Source organism: Pipistrellus hanaki, assembly GCF_964339955.1.
Source record: "Pipistrellus hanaki genome assembly, chromosome: 9".
NCBI classification, from domain to species: domain Eukaryota; kingdom Metazoa; phylum Chordata; class Mammalia; order Chiroptera; family Vespertilionidae; genus Pipistrellus; species Pipistrellus hanaki.
The window spans coordinates 54,247,279-54,267,011 of NC_140511.1; the positions used below are offsets into that span (position 1 = coordinate 54,247,279).

At 55.6% G+C, this 19,733-nt stretch overlaps 1 protein-coding gene across 1 annotated transcript in view; it reads left to right on the forward strand.

Annotated features, from left to right (window-relative positions):
- Window positions 1-19,733, forward strand: part of OTOG (otogelin) — a gene marked incomplete at its 5' end in the record, with an annotated part of 66,182 nt that overhangs the window by 30,298 nt on the left and 16,151 nt on the right. The window contains 13 exons of the mRNA XM_084895441.1: window positions 780-918; window positions 2,814-2,948; window positions 3,238-3,384; window positions 3,670-3,789; window positions 5,456-5,572; window positions 6,138-6,294; window positions 7,952-7,978; window positions 10,594-10,761; window positions 12,696-12,974; window positions 15,274-15,391; window positions 16,140-16,219; window positions 16,621-18,428; window positions 19,261-19,429. Of these exons, the coding sequence (XP_084751567.1) occupies window positions 780-918; window positions 2,814-2,948; window positions 3,238-3,384; window positions 3,670-3,789; window positions 5,456-5,572; window positions 6,138-6,294; window positions 7,952-7,978; window positions 10,594-10,761; window positions 12,696-12,974; window positions 15,274-15,391; window positions 16,140-16,219; window positions 16,621-18,428; window positions 19,261-19,429 (3,464 nt within the window). The remainder of the gene's footprint in view (window positions 1-779; window positions 919-2,813; window positions 2,949-3,237; window positions 3,385-3,669; window positions 3,790-5,455; window positions 5,573-6,137; window positions 6,295-7,951; window positions 7,979-10,593; window positions 10,762-12,695; window positions 12,975-15,273; window positions 15,392-16,139; window positions 16,220-16,620; window positions 18,429-19,260; window positions 19,430-19,733) is intronic.

Here is a 19,733-nt window from a genome sequence, read left to right on the forward strand (position 1 = left end):
TTCTCACCATCAATGAGGCCTCTCAACAGGCTGGGCAGCTTCTATTGCGGCCACTTCTGTCGGGTGCCTCAGAGGTTCCAGCCTGGGCTTTCCAGGGCTCCGACAGGCCTGGTGCTCCTCCAGCCTTCGATGTCTCTGCAGGATGGAGGCAGCCCTGCTGGGACCAGGGAACAGCTTCAGCCACTCTCTGGCCAATGACCAAAGCCTATCAGCTAGAGCAGTGGGGCTAAGATGGGGAGGGGAAGGAGGCAGGACCAGGATGCCTCAGCTCATTCCAATGGAGCCTCCCACCCAGTGGAACCCATGCCCTGTCCTAGTCCCACATCACATTCCAGTGACTGTCCAAAGGGGTCAGGCTGGGTACAAGACTCTGGGTAAAGTGGCTTTGGGTCAGGCCGGGGACCCTGACCCCTGGCCTGGTGTTTCAGTGATGAATGTGTTCTGTACGAGCCCTTCCCAGCCCCTCAGCTCTCCTGAACTCTGTCTCTTGTAGGCTGAGGAGCGTCTCCTAGACTCAGGTTTCCTCTCACCCTAATGAGTGTGTGCACATGTGAGTGTGTGCACATGTGAGTGTGCACAGGCTGTGTGCTCCAAGGGTGGTGTCTCCTACATAAAGGAACTCACAATCCCACCCTCCAGGCTTCTGTGGGAGCTGATGATGTTTGTTGATCCCTGGCCCAAGGGCACACAGTGAGAGCTCAGTAGGCAATGTCTCCGTCAAGGATATTCGGGAGGGGAGGGGGGTACCCTGACAGCTGGTCTGGGTACATGTGTTTCAGCATGTGCCAGCAAGGCTCCTTCCAGTGTACACTCCATCCCTGTGCCGCCACCTGCACGGCCTATGGCGACCGGCATTACCGCACCTTTGACGGGCTCCCGTTTGACTTCGTGGGCGCATGCAAGGTGCACCTGGTCAAGGTGAGCTCCTGGATGTGTCTTCCTGGCTGGCTCCATAGGGACCCAGGGTAGCTGAGGCTGCAGACCTGTCAGGGCCTGGGGATGCTCTGGACTCCAGTGTGATGCTAATTGGGTGGTGGTGGGTGGTCTAAGCCCTGGGGTGCGGCTCATCCAGAGGTGGAAAGAAATGGTGAGCAAGCCAGAGGCTGGACAGAGCTCAACAGTCATAAAATGCTCCACTGCCTGCTCACCCACCATTATAACCTTGTCCCATTGGGTCCCCATGTTCTTCTGTCTATAGTAAGAGCTAGTGCTTTCTGAGCTTTTGTTATGTGCATGGTGGTATACTGAGCAATTTGGGGGATTATTTTACTTCATTCTGACAACAGCCTTACGAGGTCATTACTGACCCCATGTTATACTAGTAGATATTGCAACTAGGGCTTTGAAAGGTTAGGTCTGTTGCCCAAGGTCACATTGCCAGGCAGTGGCAGAGCTGGGTTGCGTTTGAACTAAGAAGTCGGACTGGAGAGTGATACTTATGGAGTCATGTGGAGGAAGAGAAATGGCGATGGAGCGGGGCACAGTAGAAGCAGGATCCCTTCCAGGAGGAGGAAAGGGTACCAGCAGGGTAGGTGGGAGGGTGCTAGAGACACACCAGGGGACCTTGGTTTTGCTAAGGGCCAGTCTCTCTCTCTCTCTCTCTCTCTCTCTCTCTCTCTCTATATATATATATATATATATATATATATATATATATATATATATATATATATATATGCAATTGACCAAATGGCAGAACAACCAGAACGACTGCTTGACCAGTCATTATGTGGCACATTGACCACTTCTTGGTCCCTCCCCGTGGCTGGCAGGCTCTGATCTCCCACTGGTGAACAGAGGATGGGTGTCAGTGGGGGGTGGAGCCAGCTGCCGGCAGCCAGGGAAGATGAGCCTGATCATAGGCCAGGCCTAGGGGCCATACCCACACACGAATTTTGTGTGCCAGGCCTCTAGTACAATAATAATAAACCTTTCATGGAATCAGTCCTATCTATGGGGCACCTACTTTCAAAGCTCCACAGACCCCATTTTATTTTTTAAATTTCAAATCTAATATATGCCCTTCACTAGCATTTAAAATGATATAATAGCACATACTAAAAACAAATATTCCTCCTCATATATTTTCTATTCTCATTTCCTGTTCCTAACGGTTATGAATCCTGCAAGATCAGTTTTCATCACACACACATGCACATATACACACTTTATTTCGTTTATATGGATAAGTTTCTACAATTTTCTTTATTTCTACTTAACAGTATACCTTGAACATTTTCTCTTATAGTCAATGCATTCTTTTTTTCTTTCTTCTTCCTGCTGAGTTCTACAGAGAGGACATGCTCTAGTTTGTTTTACTATTCCCTCATTGATGGATATTTAGGCTGTTGCCAATATTTAAATGCACAAGGAGTACTTTTGTGAAAGTATCTCTAGACTTTTAGAAGTGAAAGTGCTATCAGAAGTATGTACATGTAAAATATTGCTTAATGTCTATAAATTGCCCTCCAGAATGGCTTACACTGCCACCTACCATTATCACTATATGTGAGACAGTGTCCGTTCCCTACACGCCTGTCATCCTATTGTTCATTCATTCATTCATTCATTCATCCATTCATTTACCTATCAGATACTTTTTGGAGAATCATCACACGCTAAACACTGCAGTAGGTGCCCCCAAAAGGACACTGAGCTTCAGAACACTGAAGGAGGTTGCCCAAAGTCACACAGTTCATAAGAAGTAGCAGTGAGTTGAAAACTGCTTCAGGGTTCATGTCCCTCCATGCTTGTGCCTCTCAGCAGACCCTTTCTCTCACCGGTTTCACTAAACTAATTTGTTTTCTCCTCAGAGCACATCAAACGTGAGCTTCTCTGTGATTGTAGAAAACGTAAACTGCTACAGCTCTGGCATCATCTGCAGGAAATTTATTTCCATCAACGTCGGGAACTCGCTCATCATCTTTGATGACGACTCAGGAAATCCCGTAAGGCCCGGCGCAGGTGAAGGTGGTAGGGACACGTGGCAGGTTGACAGGGGCTGAGGGCAGAGGACTATTTTCTTTACCACAGCAATTTCTCTGGGAGCCCTGGAATCAGCGGCTCAGATTGAGTACCTTGGCCAGGGTCAGGAGCACAGAGGTCAATGTCAGGGTGTGAGGGAGGTGTAGGAGTTGGTGAAGTCCTGGGGCTGGGCAGTGACCTCTAGCCGGGCCCAGGTGCCCCAGGTGCTGGGGGAAACTTTGGCCTCATAAAGGACCATCTCTGTCGCCTTAGAGTCCCGAGAGCTTCCTGGACGAGAAGCAAGAGGTCCACACATGGCGAGCAGGATTTTTCACGCTGGTGCATTTCCCGCGGGAGCAAATCACCCTCTTATGGGACCAGAGGACCACAGTGCACATCCAGGCTGGGCCACAGTGGCAGGTAGTCATATGACTAGTGACCTTCAAGGAGCCATCTGCTCCTGACTGGGGCTGAGCCGAGCCACTGGGTGTCCATGGGTGTTCTGTACCCTCACGGGGGAGCCAGCAGCATCATGCCTTCTGTCCTGTCCTCCCCACACCTTCTCCTCTGACCCTTCTCCTAGTCCTCTTCATCCTGGGATCCTAGTAGTTGCTTCTGGGTTCCTGACAGACTCCTGGGCACGTGGAGACCCCCTACCCACTCCTGGCGAGCCTACAACTGATATGGTGTCCTCTCTACTTTCAGGGCCAGCTGGCTGGGCTCTGTGGAAACTTCGACTTAAAAACCATCAATGAGATGAGGACCCCGGAGAACTTAGAGTTAACAAACCCCCAGGAGTTTGGCAGCAGCTGGGCTGCAGTTGAGGTAAAGCCTCCCTGAGCTGGGCCCTGGCCTGCACCAGAGTACCTGGCCCAGGTCAAGCAGAAGAGACACTGGTGTGAGGCTGTTCCCACAGCTGTTCTCTCAGCCTCTGAGCTGCGTCCCCAGCCCAGACTATCCTATGGCCCAGGGACACCTGCCATCCCATCTCACAAATCAGTGCACCTGCCCTGGACCAGGCTCCAGGGGCAGGGTGGAGGCTGGGAAGAATACAGCCTCTGTCCTAGGAGAGATGACCACCTAGCAGGAAGAGGAGGCTTGTTGAAGCATCCCCATCTTACCCACATCTGTGCCCCCAGGGCCTGGCACTAGGTCTGGCACAGTGAGATCCATGCAGGTTGAGGCAACTTGAGAAGGCTTCCCGAAGGTTGTGGAACTAGTGAGGTACTTAAAGAATGGGACAAATTTGGAAGAATGGATATCCCAGAGAGGAGACCTCTGAAAAGGGAGAACAGTATCAGCAGAGGTAGACAGCAGCAGAGGGTGTCCCAGAGGTTCGGGACATGTCTGACCGAGGCTGCCAAGCTGTGAGCATGGAACCTGGGTTCTTGTCTTGGATCTTCAGTGACGTGCGTAACCTCAAGTCCCATCTTCTCCGGTCCTCTGTGAAGGGGTTGTGCCGGGAGAGGTATGGCCTCATCTGACCCTCAAAAAGAGGCTGCTGGGGGTGCTACGCAGAGAGATGTCTAAGACCTGTGTCAGGCTCGGCTGGAAGGAAAGCTGATTAGTTATGTCTGCCGTGGGGCAGCCTTGGAGGGTGGGGATGAGGGTTACATAGTCGCCTTTCTTGGACTGAGTCATTTGGGTCCTTACTTCTCTGTTGGGGAGCAGACAGGGATGAGCCTCTGTGGACTGGGGTCAGGAGAGCTGGTAGTCATGGCCTGGAGCTCAGTGTCATCCTAAGGCAGAACAAGGCTTCTCTCAGCCTCAGAAAGCTGTGCTCTGCCCCACTCGCATCCTGGCGAAGCTGAGTGGTGGACTAACTTTTATTGTTTCCCTCCTTCCACCCACTCCACCACGATTTCTCTCCTGCTACTCCCCTTGGCCGTTTCCCGGGGAGGCGGTAGTGAAAATGTAGGCCTGAGGGAGGAGGGTCGGCGGACATCGGGAAATCATGTTATCTATAGCTGTGCAGCAACAGTCCCGCGGGCTAAATGGCTGTCAGCCAGCCACACGTAAGATCTGGGTCAGAAGTTCGGGCACGGCTGCCTGGTCCTCTGCCTCAGGTACCGCAGGCTGCAGTCAAGCTGTCCGCTTCGGCTGGGCTTCCATTCGGAGGCTGGGGTGGGAGGATTTGCTTCTTCGCCCACTCCCATGGCAGTCGATAGCGTTCAGTTCTTTGCCACCATGGAATGGAGAGCTTCAATTATTTGCTGGCTGTTGTCTGGAGAGACTCCAGCAAGATGGGATCTACACATAATGCAACAGAGTCGTGCAGTCACAGACACAGAACCACATCCATCCGTCTCCTTTGCGGTCTTCTGTTGGTTTAAAGCGAGCTCTAGGCCCCTCCCACTCTCACAGGAGGATTATACAAGCACATGAACCCCAGGAGATGGGATCAGGAGCTCACTCTAAGAGTCTGTGACCACATCTGGCAACAGGCAGTTTGGGGGGGTAGGGAGGTCAACAGCCCTGCCTTTGCCCTCAGTGCCCAGACACCCTTGATGCCCGGGACACGTGTGTCCTGAATCCTCTCCGAGAACCGTTTGCCAAGAAGGAGTGCAGCGTCCTGCTCAGCGAGGTGTTTGAGACCTGCCACCCTGTGGTGAGTGGCCCCCAGCCAAGGCCACTCCTGACCCCACCCTTCTCCTCAGGATCCCTCCTGCTCTCAGACCCCAACACCCATCATGCCTTGGGAGAGACACTTCAGGCTAAGAGGGGGAGACGCATCGCTGCCGTTACCTTGCCTCCAGCTTGGATGAAATAGTCTGTCCTGTTTCCCCAGACAACCCAGGAGGACAGACAGACAGACAGAGCTGTGCCCTTTCGAGCCTATCTCCACCTGGCTCTTCCCCGGGCAGGAAGTTCTTCTGGACAGTAACCCCACACCCTCTTGCAGGGGCTGGGGCTCAGTTCTGTTCTGCAGCCTCCAGGCCCCCAAGGCAACTGTCTCTGCCTGGGCTGGCAGTTCATACCCAAGTCTGCTCCTCAGTCACACCTCCAGGCCTGGGATCCAATGGCTTAGGCCCTGGCCCTGCACAGCGGCTCACGCCAACCTGTGGTCCCTTCGTGTTTCTGCTGCTCCCTGAGGCTGATTGGCATCAGCTGAGAAGCTTCCGGGCAAACATTCATGGTCTGTCCTCTCACCTCTGACTTCTGACCTCCTCTAGGTTGATGTCACTTGGTTTTACTCAAACTGCCTAACGGACACCTGTGGGTGTAGCCGGGGTGGTGACTGTGAGTGCTTCTGTGCCAGCGTGTCCGCCTATGCCCACCAGTGCTGCCAGCATGGGGTGGCCATCGACTGGCGGACCCCGCGTCTCTGCCGTGAGTGTCCAATCACCTGAGGGGGAGAGTGGGGCCCTCTGTGGGCAGACGGGGGCGGGGGGGGGGGAGGGAGACATACACCATCACTCTGTCTAGCATTCATTAAGTACTTATTTCTGTGCCAGGCACCAACTGTTCTGTGTACATCACTCATTATCTAGAGGCCCGATGTACAAAATTCATGCAAAGGGCTCGGCCCTCACAGGCCCAGCTTCGTCTGGAAGGTTGTTTGGAAGATCATTTGGCTGTCTGATCTAATTAGCATACGCGCTTTTATTATTATAGATTCTTTACCAACTGCCCTATAAAGAGGACTGTTTATTCCTGCTTTAGAGTTGAAGAAACAGGTTAGAGAGAGAAAGATTAAATAAGATGCTCAAGTTCACATACGTTAGTAGTAGTATTGATGTTTCCTTTGCCTCGGGCTCCAGTATCACTCGGCAAGGTGCTGTCACTCATCCTATCTTTATTTTTAAATTTTGATATTTTATTCATCATGGGAATTTTGCATTAATTTTGAAATTTAAAAAATGTTGATGAACATATATAGAAATTGATTACTGAAATTTTTGATGCCTCCTTAATCTTGCACTGAAGTGAGTCCTTGCCTTACCCTAGTCCAGCATCACAAGTCTATGGGGCAGATGCTAGCTGTGGTCCCATCTGAGAGAGGAGGGCACTAAGGGACAGAAAGGTTATGTAACTTGTCCCAGTGTGTACAGCTGACTAGGCCTGACTTTAGACAGCCGGCTCTTGAGAATCCTGGGTGACCTGCCATGAGCCTGATACACACCTGAAACCAGACGCTCAGAGATCTTTAGTTTTCTAGTTCAGTTTTCTGATCCACAGGTGAGGAGAGGCAGGTACTTGCCCATAGCAATACAGCAGATCAATCTTCTGACCCCTTAGTGTTGATTAGGGGGTTTGGGCTGTGGGGTGGAGCTGGTGGCTCTCTTCAGATCACACCTATGAATGGAGAAGCCCCTACTCACGTAGCCCAGGTCTACCCAACTGGCTCCTCATAGCCTTGCTCCTGGATTTAGGTGCCCTTTTCAAGGTCCCCAGCTTATTCCAACCCTACTGACTGTGACTGAGGAGCCTGGGGGGAAAGGTTGTGTTGCTAGACTAGGCCACTAGAGGGCGCGCTGAGCACACGCTTACAGGAGCTTGTGAAAGCCTGGTGGAAATTGCATTCAGGGATCTTAGATTTTGATTTTGATCTTGTCACCTGGTTCCTTTCCAGCCAAGGTTCTTGACAGACTGACTTCTGTCTGGTGCTTGCTTTCCTCTGCGACCTTCTGCAACATTTCCGATTGGAACTCCCACCCCTTGATTATAATCTTGCCATGTGGAGCCACACAAAACATACCCTTTTTCCCAACATGCATTCATTCATTCTTTCTTTTGATAAACGCTCAGTGCCTCCTATGGGCCAGCTTTGAGCTGTGTGTGTGTGTGGGGGGGGGGGGGGGCATAGAGAGGAGCCATTGTATTTCCTACAGCTCAAGATATCTCCACACAATGCTCATACCTGAATCTTGGAGTTCGGATGGCAGGCCAGGACTGCCCCTTGGGGAAGGAGGAAGAGCTGGGATGCTGGAGCCTTGGCTCTGCCATCTGTTCCAGCTTCCTAAGAAGGCTGTTCTCTCTCTTTCAGCGTACGACTGTGACTTCTTTAACAAAGGTAAGGCCGTCCTCCCCAAGTGGAACCTTGGGGCCGGGGCACTGCCAGCCCTGACCTGATGCCACAGCAGCAGCCATCCTGGCCCTGGAAGAGCTGTGACATGGGGCAGGGAGGGACCCTGTCATGCAGGGAGAGCCCTGGCAGTGCAGGGCCCAGGAAGGCTCCAGAACTCTGTACCCATCAGCTTATGTGGAACCCAGGCCAGGCCAGCTTCCTGGGGATCATGCTCATTGGGGCAGCTTTACCAGGAAGTAAAAAACCAGTGGGCCACCCCACGACCCTCATAATCTGGCTCATCAGGCCCATGGGACATTGTCTGGGGTTTACCGAAGTTTTAAGTTGGCAATGGCGAATGCAAACTGCTCTCCCCGAGGATGGCCTGGCTCAGCCCCTCAGATTGGTTATCAAATTTAGCCAGAGTCCTAGGGTCTCAGTGTATGCTCCCTCCCCTGCATTAACCAGAATGAAAACACAGGTCACAACTAGAGTGAAGACCCCAGGCAGGCGTTAGAGCCAATTAGTCCATTTAATCACTGGGGTCAGTGGGCAGTGGGAGGAGGGCTGCCCAGGAGTAGTTTTTGGCACTGATCTCTGTCCAGCTGGGCCAAGGTCAGACCTTGGCAGAGTTAGATGCTCAGCAGGTCCTCGGTGTCATTCACCTTTGACCTCCAATGCACTCCTCTCCCCCACTCGTCCCTTCCAGGCCCCATCCTGCCAGGAGCAGGCCTTTGTGGGTATGGGCCCAAGGCTCCGTCCTCTTATCCAGTTCCCTGCAGTCTCAGATTTGGGGTTGAAAAACATCTCCCTGGAAAGAGTACAGCCAGGAGAAGTGGTAGGGGACCAGTCAGAGACAAAGATACCAGTTAGGGGGTCTGAAGGATGAGGGCGGGGCCGGGGCACAGCGAAATTCACAGGGACTGCAGTCCCACTTCTGTGTCAGCGCCCCGGGGCTCCTGGTGGATGAGCACCTTTCAGCCCTAGAGGAATAAATCTGTGATGGGAGAACTGTGGTTGGTGCTGGGGCAGGCGGTGCCCGTCTGACATCAGGCAAGACATTTCAGCAAGACAGCTCAGAGCAGAGTCTCTCCCTTCTGTGGCATTTTGGGCAGCAGTAACTGGCAAAGGACAGGCTGTTTCGAGCATCCACCCACCCACCCACCCACCCACCCGTCCACTCCTCGCTCTGCTTTTCTCCCACTGTGTCTCTGGTCCAGGCCCTTGCCGGGTGCTGGGGAGCCGATGGACAAGGAGAGCTGTCACGGGGGCGCTGGCTGAGCTGGCCCACGCCGGCTCTCTGAAACCAACTGTGTGTCCCCAACTCCACATTCAGTTGGTAGTTTGGCCTTGGCCACTGTTGGGAGTTCTTTACAGCATGGAAATCAGCAAACGCTACCAATTGGGGCTTGTTTTTGAGGGCTGATGATTAACCACGTACAGGCACAGTGCTGCCTGGCTCCCATCTAGGAGAGGAGACATGCCGGGACCCCGACTGAGATCCCTCAGGAGAGCTGTGATGGCTGTGTCCTGCTCCCGGGGCTGCTGGGGCCCAGCGGGAGGGGTGATGTTTGTGTGTGGCAGGAGGGGTGCAGGGAGAGCTTCACCACGGAGATGACATTTGAGCTGGGCCCCAGAGATCTAGGAGGCGTTTGCCAGGCACAAAGCGGGAGGACTACCCTGAGGGGCCGGGAGGGGGCAGCATGAGTGGAGACACTAGGCAGGACGCAGCAGGCTCTTTCAAGGAACAGCAAGAGAAGTTTGGTGTGGTAGGGGCAGAGGAGTGGGGAGGTGGGGGGTAGGCAGGGGCAGGGCGTGAAAGGCCCCCGAATTCAAGCTGGGCTCTTGGATTCTCTCCTGAGGGCAATGGGAGCTACTGATGGGTCCCAGCACGGAGTGTGTCAGGAAGGTGACTCGGGCACTTGGGGAGGAGGTGCAGGAGGTGGGGAGCACACCAGAGGCAGGAGGTCACTCACGAGGCTGTTACAATTGCCCAGAAACCAGCCTGTACTGACGATGCAGGAATCCACGAGACTCCAAAGTGGCACGGGCTTGGCATAAGGAAACACTAGTGCCGTGCCCAGGCTCTCCTGGCCTTCATCCCTCCATCAGCCAGGGTGGGCAGAGACCAGGTCTGCTATCTCCTCCCAAGGGTAAGGTGACCAGACGTCCCGCTTTTGGCGGGACAGTCCCGATTTTTAACAATTTGTCCCGCATCCCGTGGTGTTTTAAAACAGTCCCGATTTTTGGAAAGAAATTGTTAAAAATCGGGACTGTCTGGTCACCTTAATAACAGAGCAGTGGCTGGCAGTGTAGAGTCTCAGGTAGGGGGACAGGCCCATGGAGAGTCTTTTGGGGGGGAGGTCCAGGTGACCCCTGTGGGTGACCTTGTTCCCAGGCTTCCTGTGAAATTACTCAGGAGCTCTGCCAGTCCCTGTCAAGGATGACAGCCTCCAGTTCCTGTCCTTCCTCCTCATGGAAATCGAGGTCCCTAGAGCTTGGGGTGAGGGAAGTGACCAACAGCACCTTCTTGGCACTCTCCCTCAGCCCCACCTCTGGCAGGACAGGAGGTGGGCAAAGGCCCCGGGAGGCAGGCCTCACGACTGGCCCTCTCTCTCCAGCTCTAGGGAAAGGCCCCTACCAGCTGGCCAGCCAGGCAGCCGGCGGTGCCCGCGTGGCCACGAAGGCGGCAGGCGGGGCCGTAGTCCTAGTGAGCGCAGAGGAGGTGGCCCCGGGGGACCTGGTGAACTTCCTGCTGACGGCTGCCCTGGACAAGGCCAAGGCCCACGGTAAGGCTGCCTGTGGGGGAGGCATTGCCAGAGGAGGGAAGGTGCTGAGGCTCTGTCAAACTTAGCACTAACACAAGACAAATAAACAAGGCTTACGCTGATGTGGGCTGTAAAAAAACAAAAGCTTCCATTTCATAGAAACATAGGTTTATTTCGATAGAGGCATGCTGAATACAAAGGGCTGAAATAAATGAGCCGTCGTTAACATAAAACAATGGAACATTTTAATAAAAATTAATATCTTTTCTTGAACATTAACTTACCAGACACTGAATAACTGCACAAATTAATAAGCGCAACGCAAATAAACCTATTTTTCTTGTTCTCCGAAAGCAAAATATTTCCTGTTGCACACACCATACAAGTCAGTACCAGACTAATGACGACGTGGTGATTGGCTGCTAAAATATTCGCTGCTAGTATTAGTGGAGAGAAATGGTGCACCTGTGCATAAGGCGTGTAAGGGAAATGAATGCAACATGATTATAGTGATCAGTCATTAGCGAACGTTGAGGTTCGTTATTAATAATTATGTATGACAGGATATTGTAAAAATTAAGTTATGAAATTTTTACTAAAACGTTTCTTTCATACTGTTACATTGCCTGGGCCAAAAAATTATTCGTTGTGGGCCACTTGCGGCCCTCGAGCCAGGAGTTTGATATGCTTGCTCTAAACCAGTGGTCGACAAACTGCGGCTCGAGAGCCACATGCAGCTCTTTGGGTCAGCTTAGGAGTACCTTAATTAAGTTAGTAACAATGTACCTACCTATATAGTTTAAGTTTAAAAAATGTGGCTCTCAAAAGAAATTTCAATGGTTGTACTGTTGATATTTGGCTCTATTGACTAAGTTTGCTGACCACTGATAGGCTATCTCTTAGTGGGAATTTTCTGTTCTCCACTCAATATTTTAGTCTAGTAAGGTCTGCACTAGAGGAAGTGTTGATTCTCCAGGGGTTTTACGGGCATATTAAGAGCACCAGAGCAGCCTGGCCTTGGAGAGCATCGCTGTGGGGAGGAAGAAGTTGGGTCCAGCCTCCATCTCAGTCAAACTTGGGTTTTGTGGGCAGCTGGGGGCAGGGTGCAGACCCAGTGAGGACCCAGGCTCCCATCCCATTCCATCCTGTGCTCCTCCTTCTCCCCTCCCCCCACCACTCTATACAAGGTACTGGGCAGCAAAAGAGAAAGTACCTTCCAGGTGAGATCTTGGGTGTCTGCGTTACAAGGAGGAGGTGTCCCTTGAAATGGGTCTTGAGGGGTGGGAAAGATTGTGATCAGGAAAAATGGAGAGTAGAGGATGTCTTGGGTAGGGATCAGGGAGGTCCAGCCAGCAGTGAGCCCCTCTCTTTAGAAATGGGTCCTTGTGGATATAGGAGGAAGGAGGGAAACAGGCTCTGGGCAAGGGCCTTCCCGCTGGGACTCTGTTTTCCTGTCTGGGGCTGGACTCAGGGTGCCCGAGTTCCACGGGCTCTGACCCTCTGGGATTCTGTGAGGAGCAGGACCACACAGGGGTTGCTGAAATCTGGCAAATCACCAGCTTGTCCGGTGTGACCAATAAAACGCAACTCCACCAGGGCGGCCGTGTCTGTCTGTCATGGCCACTGTTGTGTCCCTGGCATCTGGAATTGCACCTGGCACAGGGGGTGTCCTCAAAGTGTTTGTGGAAGGGAGGGAGGGAGGCTGCTTACCTCCCGAGGTTTGGCTGTCGGTGGCTTCTCTAACCCTCCGCCTGCCCTGGGGAAGGGAGGTGCACAGGGGGGCAGCCAGCAGGCAGAGGGGGTGGGCCGAGGGGAGGCGGGCAGGCATGGAGGAGCAGGTCCCAGCTCTCCTCAGTGCGTGCCGTCCTGTGTCCCTGAGAGGGAAATGGGTGCCCGGTGTCTGCCCCCCATCAGGGCCTCTCTCTTCATGGACCTTACCGTGTGGCTCTCTGCAGATCCGGATGTGGTGTCCCTGGAGGCAGCGGACAGACCCAACTTCTTCCTCCACGTCACAGCCAACGGGTCTCTGGAGCTGGCCAAGTGGCAGGGCAGCGATGCCTTCTGCCACCACGCCTCCTTCTCGCTGCACCAGGGCACCTGGCGGGCGGGCCTGGTGGCCCTGGAGTCCCTGGCGGAGCCTGGCTCTTTCCTCTTCGGGTCGGGCCCCACACTGGCCCTTCGGCCATACGAGCACTCGGAGGCCTTCCGCCGGGGCACACTCTTCCGCCTTCTGGGTAGGTGCCCACCCTACCCTCACCCTCCGCCCCTCAGCCCCTCACTCAGCTGCCCTCCCTGGCCTCTCCTTATTCCCCTTCCTTCTGCCCCCAAGAGACGGAATCCCCACTCACTCTCCTGGCACCAGGAGGCCACGTGGGTGCCACCCTGAGGTGGGAAGTGTCCGGGCCTCCATGTTGGTGGCCTAAGGAGTGTGGGCAGCGTGGCTCGGGGCCCAGCCAGCTTCCTGGGTCCTGCCTGTTCCCACAGGCCAGATCCACGGTCTAAAAATAGGGCGGCCTTTGTGGAAACGCAGGGCGAAGGGATCGTGGCTGCTGCTTGCGCAGCTCTCTGGCTCAGGTTTCGTGGCGATGGGGCACACGCCCGCCCTGTGAGCCCACAGCCTCTCCCTGCCCCCTGGGAGGCCCGGGACCCTGTGATGGGGCAGGACTGGAAAGGGTCCCAGGGCTTTGCCCTCCCCCCTGCCAGGTGTGTCTGCCTTAACGACTTCATCTCTGCCTGGACCCTGGAGGCAGTGATCACAATTTCCTTACTGAACCATGTGTGTATGTGTGTTCATGCCTGTGAGGGCACCTCCCACTGTATGAATGAATCCACACGTGTGTAAATGTGTCTCCAGCCAGGCTGCTCACTTACCACCCCACCCATACCACACACACACACACACACACACACACACACACACACACACCAGGCTGGGCCAGCTCACACTTACATTCAGCGGTCATCTATCCAGCCCATCAAGAACCCCCCCCCCCCACCCCAGGACAGAGTGGTTGCTGGCCGTGATGGCAGGGCTGTGTCCTTTTCTGGAAGACTCCGAGGCAGAGTGGGTGAGCCCAGGCGCTGAAGCCAGACTGCCCTGGATTCGAATGCTGACCTGGGTCCTTGGCGCTGGAGGAGAACGCCCCTCCCTGACCGTTTCTTCACCTGTACAACGGCGATGTTTGCCTCAGGGTTAGTGTGGGCCAGTGGTCGGCAAACTGTGGCTCGCGAGCCACATGCGGCTCTTTGGCCCCTTGAGTTTTTAGCAAAGGCCAGCTTAGGAGTACCCTAATTAAGTTAATAACAATGTACCTACCTATATAGTTTAAGTTTTAAAAAAATGTGCCTCTCAAAAGAAATTTCAGTCGTCGTACTGTTGATATTTGGCTCTGTGACGAATGAGTTTGCTGACCACTGTTGTGGGCGATTGAATGTATGGCGTGGGCCTGGCTCAGAGTGAAGTTCTCGGTGCTGGTCCCAAGGGTCTTGGAAAAGTAGGTTCCTTCACAGTCAGCAGCAGTGCGGGGGCTAGGAGGTCAGGACGGGGCTGCAGGGTGGGGCCAGGAGCAGAGACCCCCGCTTGTGCCAGGGAGGTCTGGGGTCTTGTCTGCCTTAAAGCCCCACAGAGTCTACACACTCTTCCCCTGAGGATCCTTCATTTGCCAAGGCACTGGCCGCGGGGCCTTTTACGAGGAACCCTCCCCTGGGAGAGCTTAATTTCCCCAGCAGCTTTTATGCCTCAGTTTCTTCATCTATGAAATGGGAATAATAATAACGTTACTTCATAAAGATTATTGTGAGGATGAATGCGTGCATCCTTGTGTGAAATGTTGAGTGCCCTACTTGGTGCTATCTGAGTCAGCTGTTGTTACTATTAGTGGCTCAAGTTACTAGGGGCAACCAAGACAGTGCTCAGCCAAACCACGCACCTGGTCCCAAGACTGGCTACTTCATGGAGGCCCTCTGCCAACAGAGGGCATAGCTTGTAAAGAACAGCTCCCCCTTGTCTGGGGCCAGATGCCCCACAGGGCCTTGGCTGAGAGGGGCGGGGATTCCCCAACACCTCCCCCACCCCCAGGGGAAAGCCTCCTGGCTCCCTGGAGGTCTGCAGTGGCCTGGCCAGAGGCAGAGCAGGAAGGATGGGATGGTGTCCTGGGGTGCAGGGCGAGCCTGACCACCAAGGTCTCAGAGGGGTAGGGTGACAGGCAGCCTTACGGAGAGATCAGGGATCACAGCCTCCTCTCCCGTCACCCCTCAAAGCCCAGCTCCAATGCCTGCCTTGTAGCACCCCCTTCCTCAGCCCTTTCACCAAGTTCCTGGACCCCACCCGAAGGTCCCTCCAGACACTGACCCCAGCTTTCAGCAACCCAGTGTCCCCTGAGGTTGGCTCTCATTTATTTGTCTCCACTTTGCCCCATGAGTCTATTTGTCTCTTCCACGGGTGGGGCGGGGTGGGTGCCAGCTGAGCTGGGCTGCCTCTGTGCTCTGGCACTGATGCCCAGTCCTCAGACTCTGGGGTGGGTGCCTTTCCAGATGCCAGCCCATCGGGGGCCGCCTACGCCATGTGTGAGTGGCGCTACGATGCCTGTGCTAGCCCCTGCTTCCAAACTTGCCGGGACCCCAGGGCAGCCAGCTGCCAGGACGTGCCCAGGTGAGATGGCATGGCATCCAGGTATGTGCCTTAGCATGTAGAGCATACACATATGTGGAATGGACTTGTATGTCATCTGTGAGCGGAGGCATAAGCATATATTGAGGTGTGCGTGTACTCACATATACTTATATACACGTGTGTGCTGTGTATACGAGGGGTGTGTACTAGATGAATGTGCCTCATCTGGGCATATGTGAATATCTGTGTGTGCACAATGTGCATATAGCTGAGCCCCGCGTGTGTTTGTATGTAAGGGGTGCCTGGGCTTGTACAGCTGTGTGCACGCATGTGTCTGAGCTGCATGTATTTGGGTGTGGGTGCAGCTGTGGGCGTGAGCGTGTGTACACTGGTGTTTGAAGTGGTTGGTCTGTGTGGGCATGTAGATATATCTGTGTGAATACTTTTGAGTCCTGCAGACATGGGTGTGTGTGTGTGTGTGTGTGTGAGAGAGAATGTGCCTGAATAGAGGCACATGTGAGCACATGCAAGTGAGGGCACCGTGTGTGCATAGCTGGACTTTGTGTGTTTCCCTCTCGGTCTGAGGGCAGGAGTGTGCAGCATGCATGTTGGTGTATATGTAGTTCTGTGTGATATGTGACAGGTTATGGAGATTCATGGGAGTGTGTACATGATAAGAGCGCACACACGCACATCATAAGAAAGGACGAGGCCCCTGCTCAATGCAGGTGAAAAGAGGGGACCCGCTCACATTCCTGACCACTAACCCTTCCGGCTCTGTCCCCAGGGTGGAAGGCTGTGTGCCGGCATGCCCCGCCCCCAAGGTCCTGGATGAAGTCACGCAGAGATGCGTCTATGTGGAGGACTGTGAGTGGCCTGCATTTCTCACCCCTCCCTCGGATTCACCGTAAACCCCAGGGTCTCACGGACCCATCATACCCAGACCTCCCAGGTCCCTGGACAGGCCGGGTCAGCTGAGGGGCCTCCGGGAGAACCCTGTAGGGCAGGCGGAGACCTCATCCAGCCCATTCTCCGGATTTCACAGAGGAAAAGTGAGGCCTGGAGTAAGGAAGGGACTGGCGTGGAGTCACGTGGCAGAGCCCAGACCCGCTGGCTTCTCTGAGTCATCCACGTGGCAGAGGCCCGGGGTTGGTCAGGCCTCTGTCTTCCCCGCTCACCTAGGGTGCCCATCTGACCCCAGCCCTGCACAGTGTGACCCCTGGGCACCAGTCACCCCCCGTCTGAGCCTCCTCTCTCATCTGCCCCAGGTGTGGAGCCTGCAGTTCTGGTGCCCCCAGAGGCCCGTGGCAATGAGACCCTGCCTCCGAGTCAAGAGCTGCCCACCCCCAGGGACCAGGAGCTACAGTTCCCCCAGGACACTCCCGGGGCCCCCTCCCAGAGGCCAGCATTCACCCCAGCTGCCCCCCTCACCACGGCCCTGAACCCACCCCTGGCAGCCACTGAGGGGCCAACGCCGCCTCCAGCCCCCACCCAGGCGCCATTGGGGGTCACTGCGTCTAACCTCCCTGCCCCTGCCACCGGGGCCCCGGCCAGCAAGGGAGTGACCGCCAGCCTCCCAGCCACCCCTCATGCACCAAGGTCCTCGTCCCTCCCCCATTTGCGGCAGATGTCCACACCCGGCATGGGGTTGGGTGCCGTGGAGACGACCAGGGTAACGGTGACCTTTACAGGGAGCCCCAACGTGACAGTCTCCTCTCAGTCACCCCCTGCCCCTCGCTTCCCACTCTTGACCAAAGCGGTGACGGTCCCAGGACCTGGCTCCTTGCCCGTTAGGACAACACCCCTGCAGGCCTTGCCGAGCCTGGGCTCGCCCGCAGGTCCCTCCTCCAGGCCCGTGGCTTCCCCTGCAGTGACCTCCAGGACCCCCACTTCCTCAGAGTCAGGCGAGACATGGCTGACACCTGCAGTAACGAAGGCCACGAACAGGACAGGGGTCCCCCCGCCCGAACAGACCCAGCCCATTCCCAGTCCCAGCAGCGCCCCAGGCAAGCCTGGGGCAGCAGCAGAACAGGCTCCTGTCAGCCCTGTGGCCACCCAGGGCGTGGGGAGCATGCCACCCACCCAGAGAGTGGAGAGCATGCCACCCACAGAGAAGGTCCACCTGGGCCCAGGCCAGCCGACGGGCCTGCTGCCCTCCCCACTGCCCAGCCCACTCCCCACGTCCTCACCCCAGCCCTCCGGGCACACCACCACAGCCACCAGGCCTCCAGCACCACCCCCAGGCACTCTGGCTGCCACCGGCCTGCCCACAGTTGCCCATGGGCTGGGGGCCACACCCTTCGTATCTCCAGAGTCAACTCGGCCCCCCCAGCTCCTCTCTGGCCTGCCCCCCGACACCAGCCTGCCCCTGGCCAAGGTGGGCACATCTGCCCCAGTGGCCACGCCTGGTCCCGAGGGCCCTGTCATCACCCCTCCACTCCAGCAACAGGCCACCTCTCTCGCCATGGCCACCACTCCATCTGCTCGGTCTCTCAGCCCGGCCCTGCCTCTCACCCCAGCTGTGGTGGCCCAGGTGCACCCACCCAGTCACACAGCCCCTCCAGCAGCAGGCACAGCTCCAGGCCCACTTCTGGGAGCCACATTGCCAACCTCTGGAGTGGCGACTGTGGCTGCGGGGGTGGCCTCCACGGTATCTGCTGCCCCACGGAAGAGCACCACGGAGAAGACGGCCATCCTGTCCAAGCAGGTGTCTCTGCCCACCTTGGCACATGGCTCTGCCCAGGAGGGGCCCACAGCGCTCACGCCTGCTGTGGCCCACACTCTTGCCACCTTGGTGACCGAGGCCAAGGATCCCTGGGCCGGCACAGCGCCACTAGTGCCCACATCCCATCCCCTGAGCCCCGTCTCGGCCAGGACTGCCTCCCGAGAGAGCTCACTGGTTCTGCTCCCTCAACTCCCGGAGGCCCATGGAACCTCGGCGGGACCTCGGCCCCCTGCAGAGCCAGTGGGAGAGGCCACCACGCAGTCGGGGCGCTCGGCCCCCGTCCAGGGCATCTCCGAGGGTTCAGCCGTGGCCTTGGCAACCACCACTGAGGCCAACGCATCCATATGTGTCGTGAGTGACTTGACAGGTTTCTGGCCTCTTATATATGGACCCTCCATGCCTTCCCTCCTCCCAGGCCACTGGGCTTGGGCACCACCACTCTCACATTTTTGGGCAAGGGGAAAGTCCTATGGAAGCTTCTTAACCAGTTGCCAGGCTACAAAGATGGGGCTTAGTCACTGCCTTCACCCCTCCCCCATGCTCCTGAAGCCTGGAAAGTTCTCCAGGATCTTCTTGGCCTTTGATACCATAGCAGGGTCACACCGTGCCCCACTGGGGCCCCAGAGGCTAATTGGATGGCTTGGTGTGATGTCCTGAGTGTGACAACATGGGTATGTCAGTATGCATGTTTGTGTCTGGGTGCCTGTATGGGACTATGTGCCCTGGTTTGTGTTCATGTGTGTAAGATTCTGAGCACTCAGGTATCTGCGTGTGTGATACATGATGCTGAGAGACTGTGCATTTGTCAATAGATAGATAGATAGATAGATAGATAGAAAGAATGTGTATGGGAGGGGCGCTTGGGTTTCTGTGAGTCTGAGCTAGTGTGTCTGCACACCTGTGTACCTGGGATCTCAGCACAGACCAGGCAGGTATGCAGAGATCTCGGGGAGTCAGTCCTCAGACCCTCAATCTCATGCGCAGTCCAGCCCCAGGTCCCCAATGGGTTGGGTAGATGGAGAGTGAGGGCTCCATTCCCCGGTAGGTTTATCTCAGGTCTGTTCCTGCTAGAACCTGCATCTGGAAGGATCCCGGGCCCTCGTGGCTGCAGGCTGGGTGGGCTGGGGGTGAGTGGCTGTGGCTTCTAGCATGGGCACTCACACATCCCTTCACCCTGTGCCAGCCAATCGCGGAGGAGGACTGCGTCCGCCACATCTGCCTGGAGGGCGAGCTGATCCGGTTGAACCTGACTCAGCACTGTCCCCAGGGTGCTGCACCCCTTCACTGCGGGGTCCTGGGCCTCTCTGTGAGAGTGGGCGGGGACCACTGCTGCCCCATCTGGGAGTGTGCCTGTGAGTCCTGGGGTCCACTGGAGCCTCCCCTGTCCTCGTACCGTACTGTGTCCTCCTATACCTCTGCTCCAGCCTGATTTCTACCGCTGACCTGGTGCTTCCCAGCCTTAGGGTAATCCTGACCTGAATATGACCTCTTGTCTCAGTGTGACCCTTGACCTGGCAGATTTCCTACCCTTGCAACCTCTGATCTCTGTGTGACCCTCCAGCCCCCAGGGCCTCTCCATCATCCAGGAAAGGGCCCAGGCACCGGCTCCATGTTCCTACGCAGCCTTGGCCTTGAAGGCACCTGTTTATTCTTCTT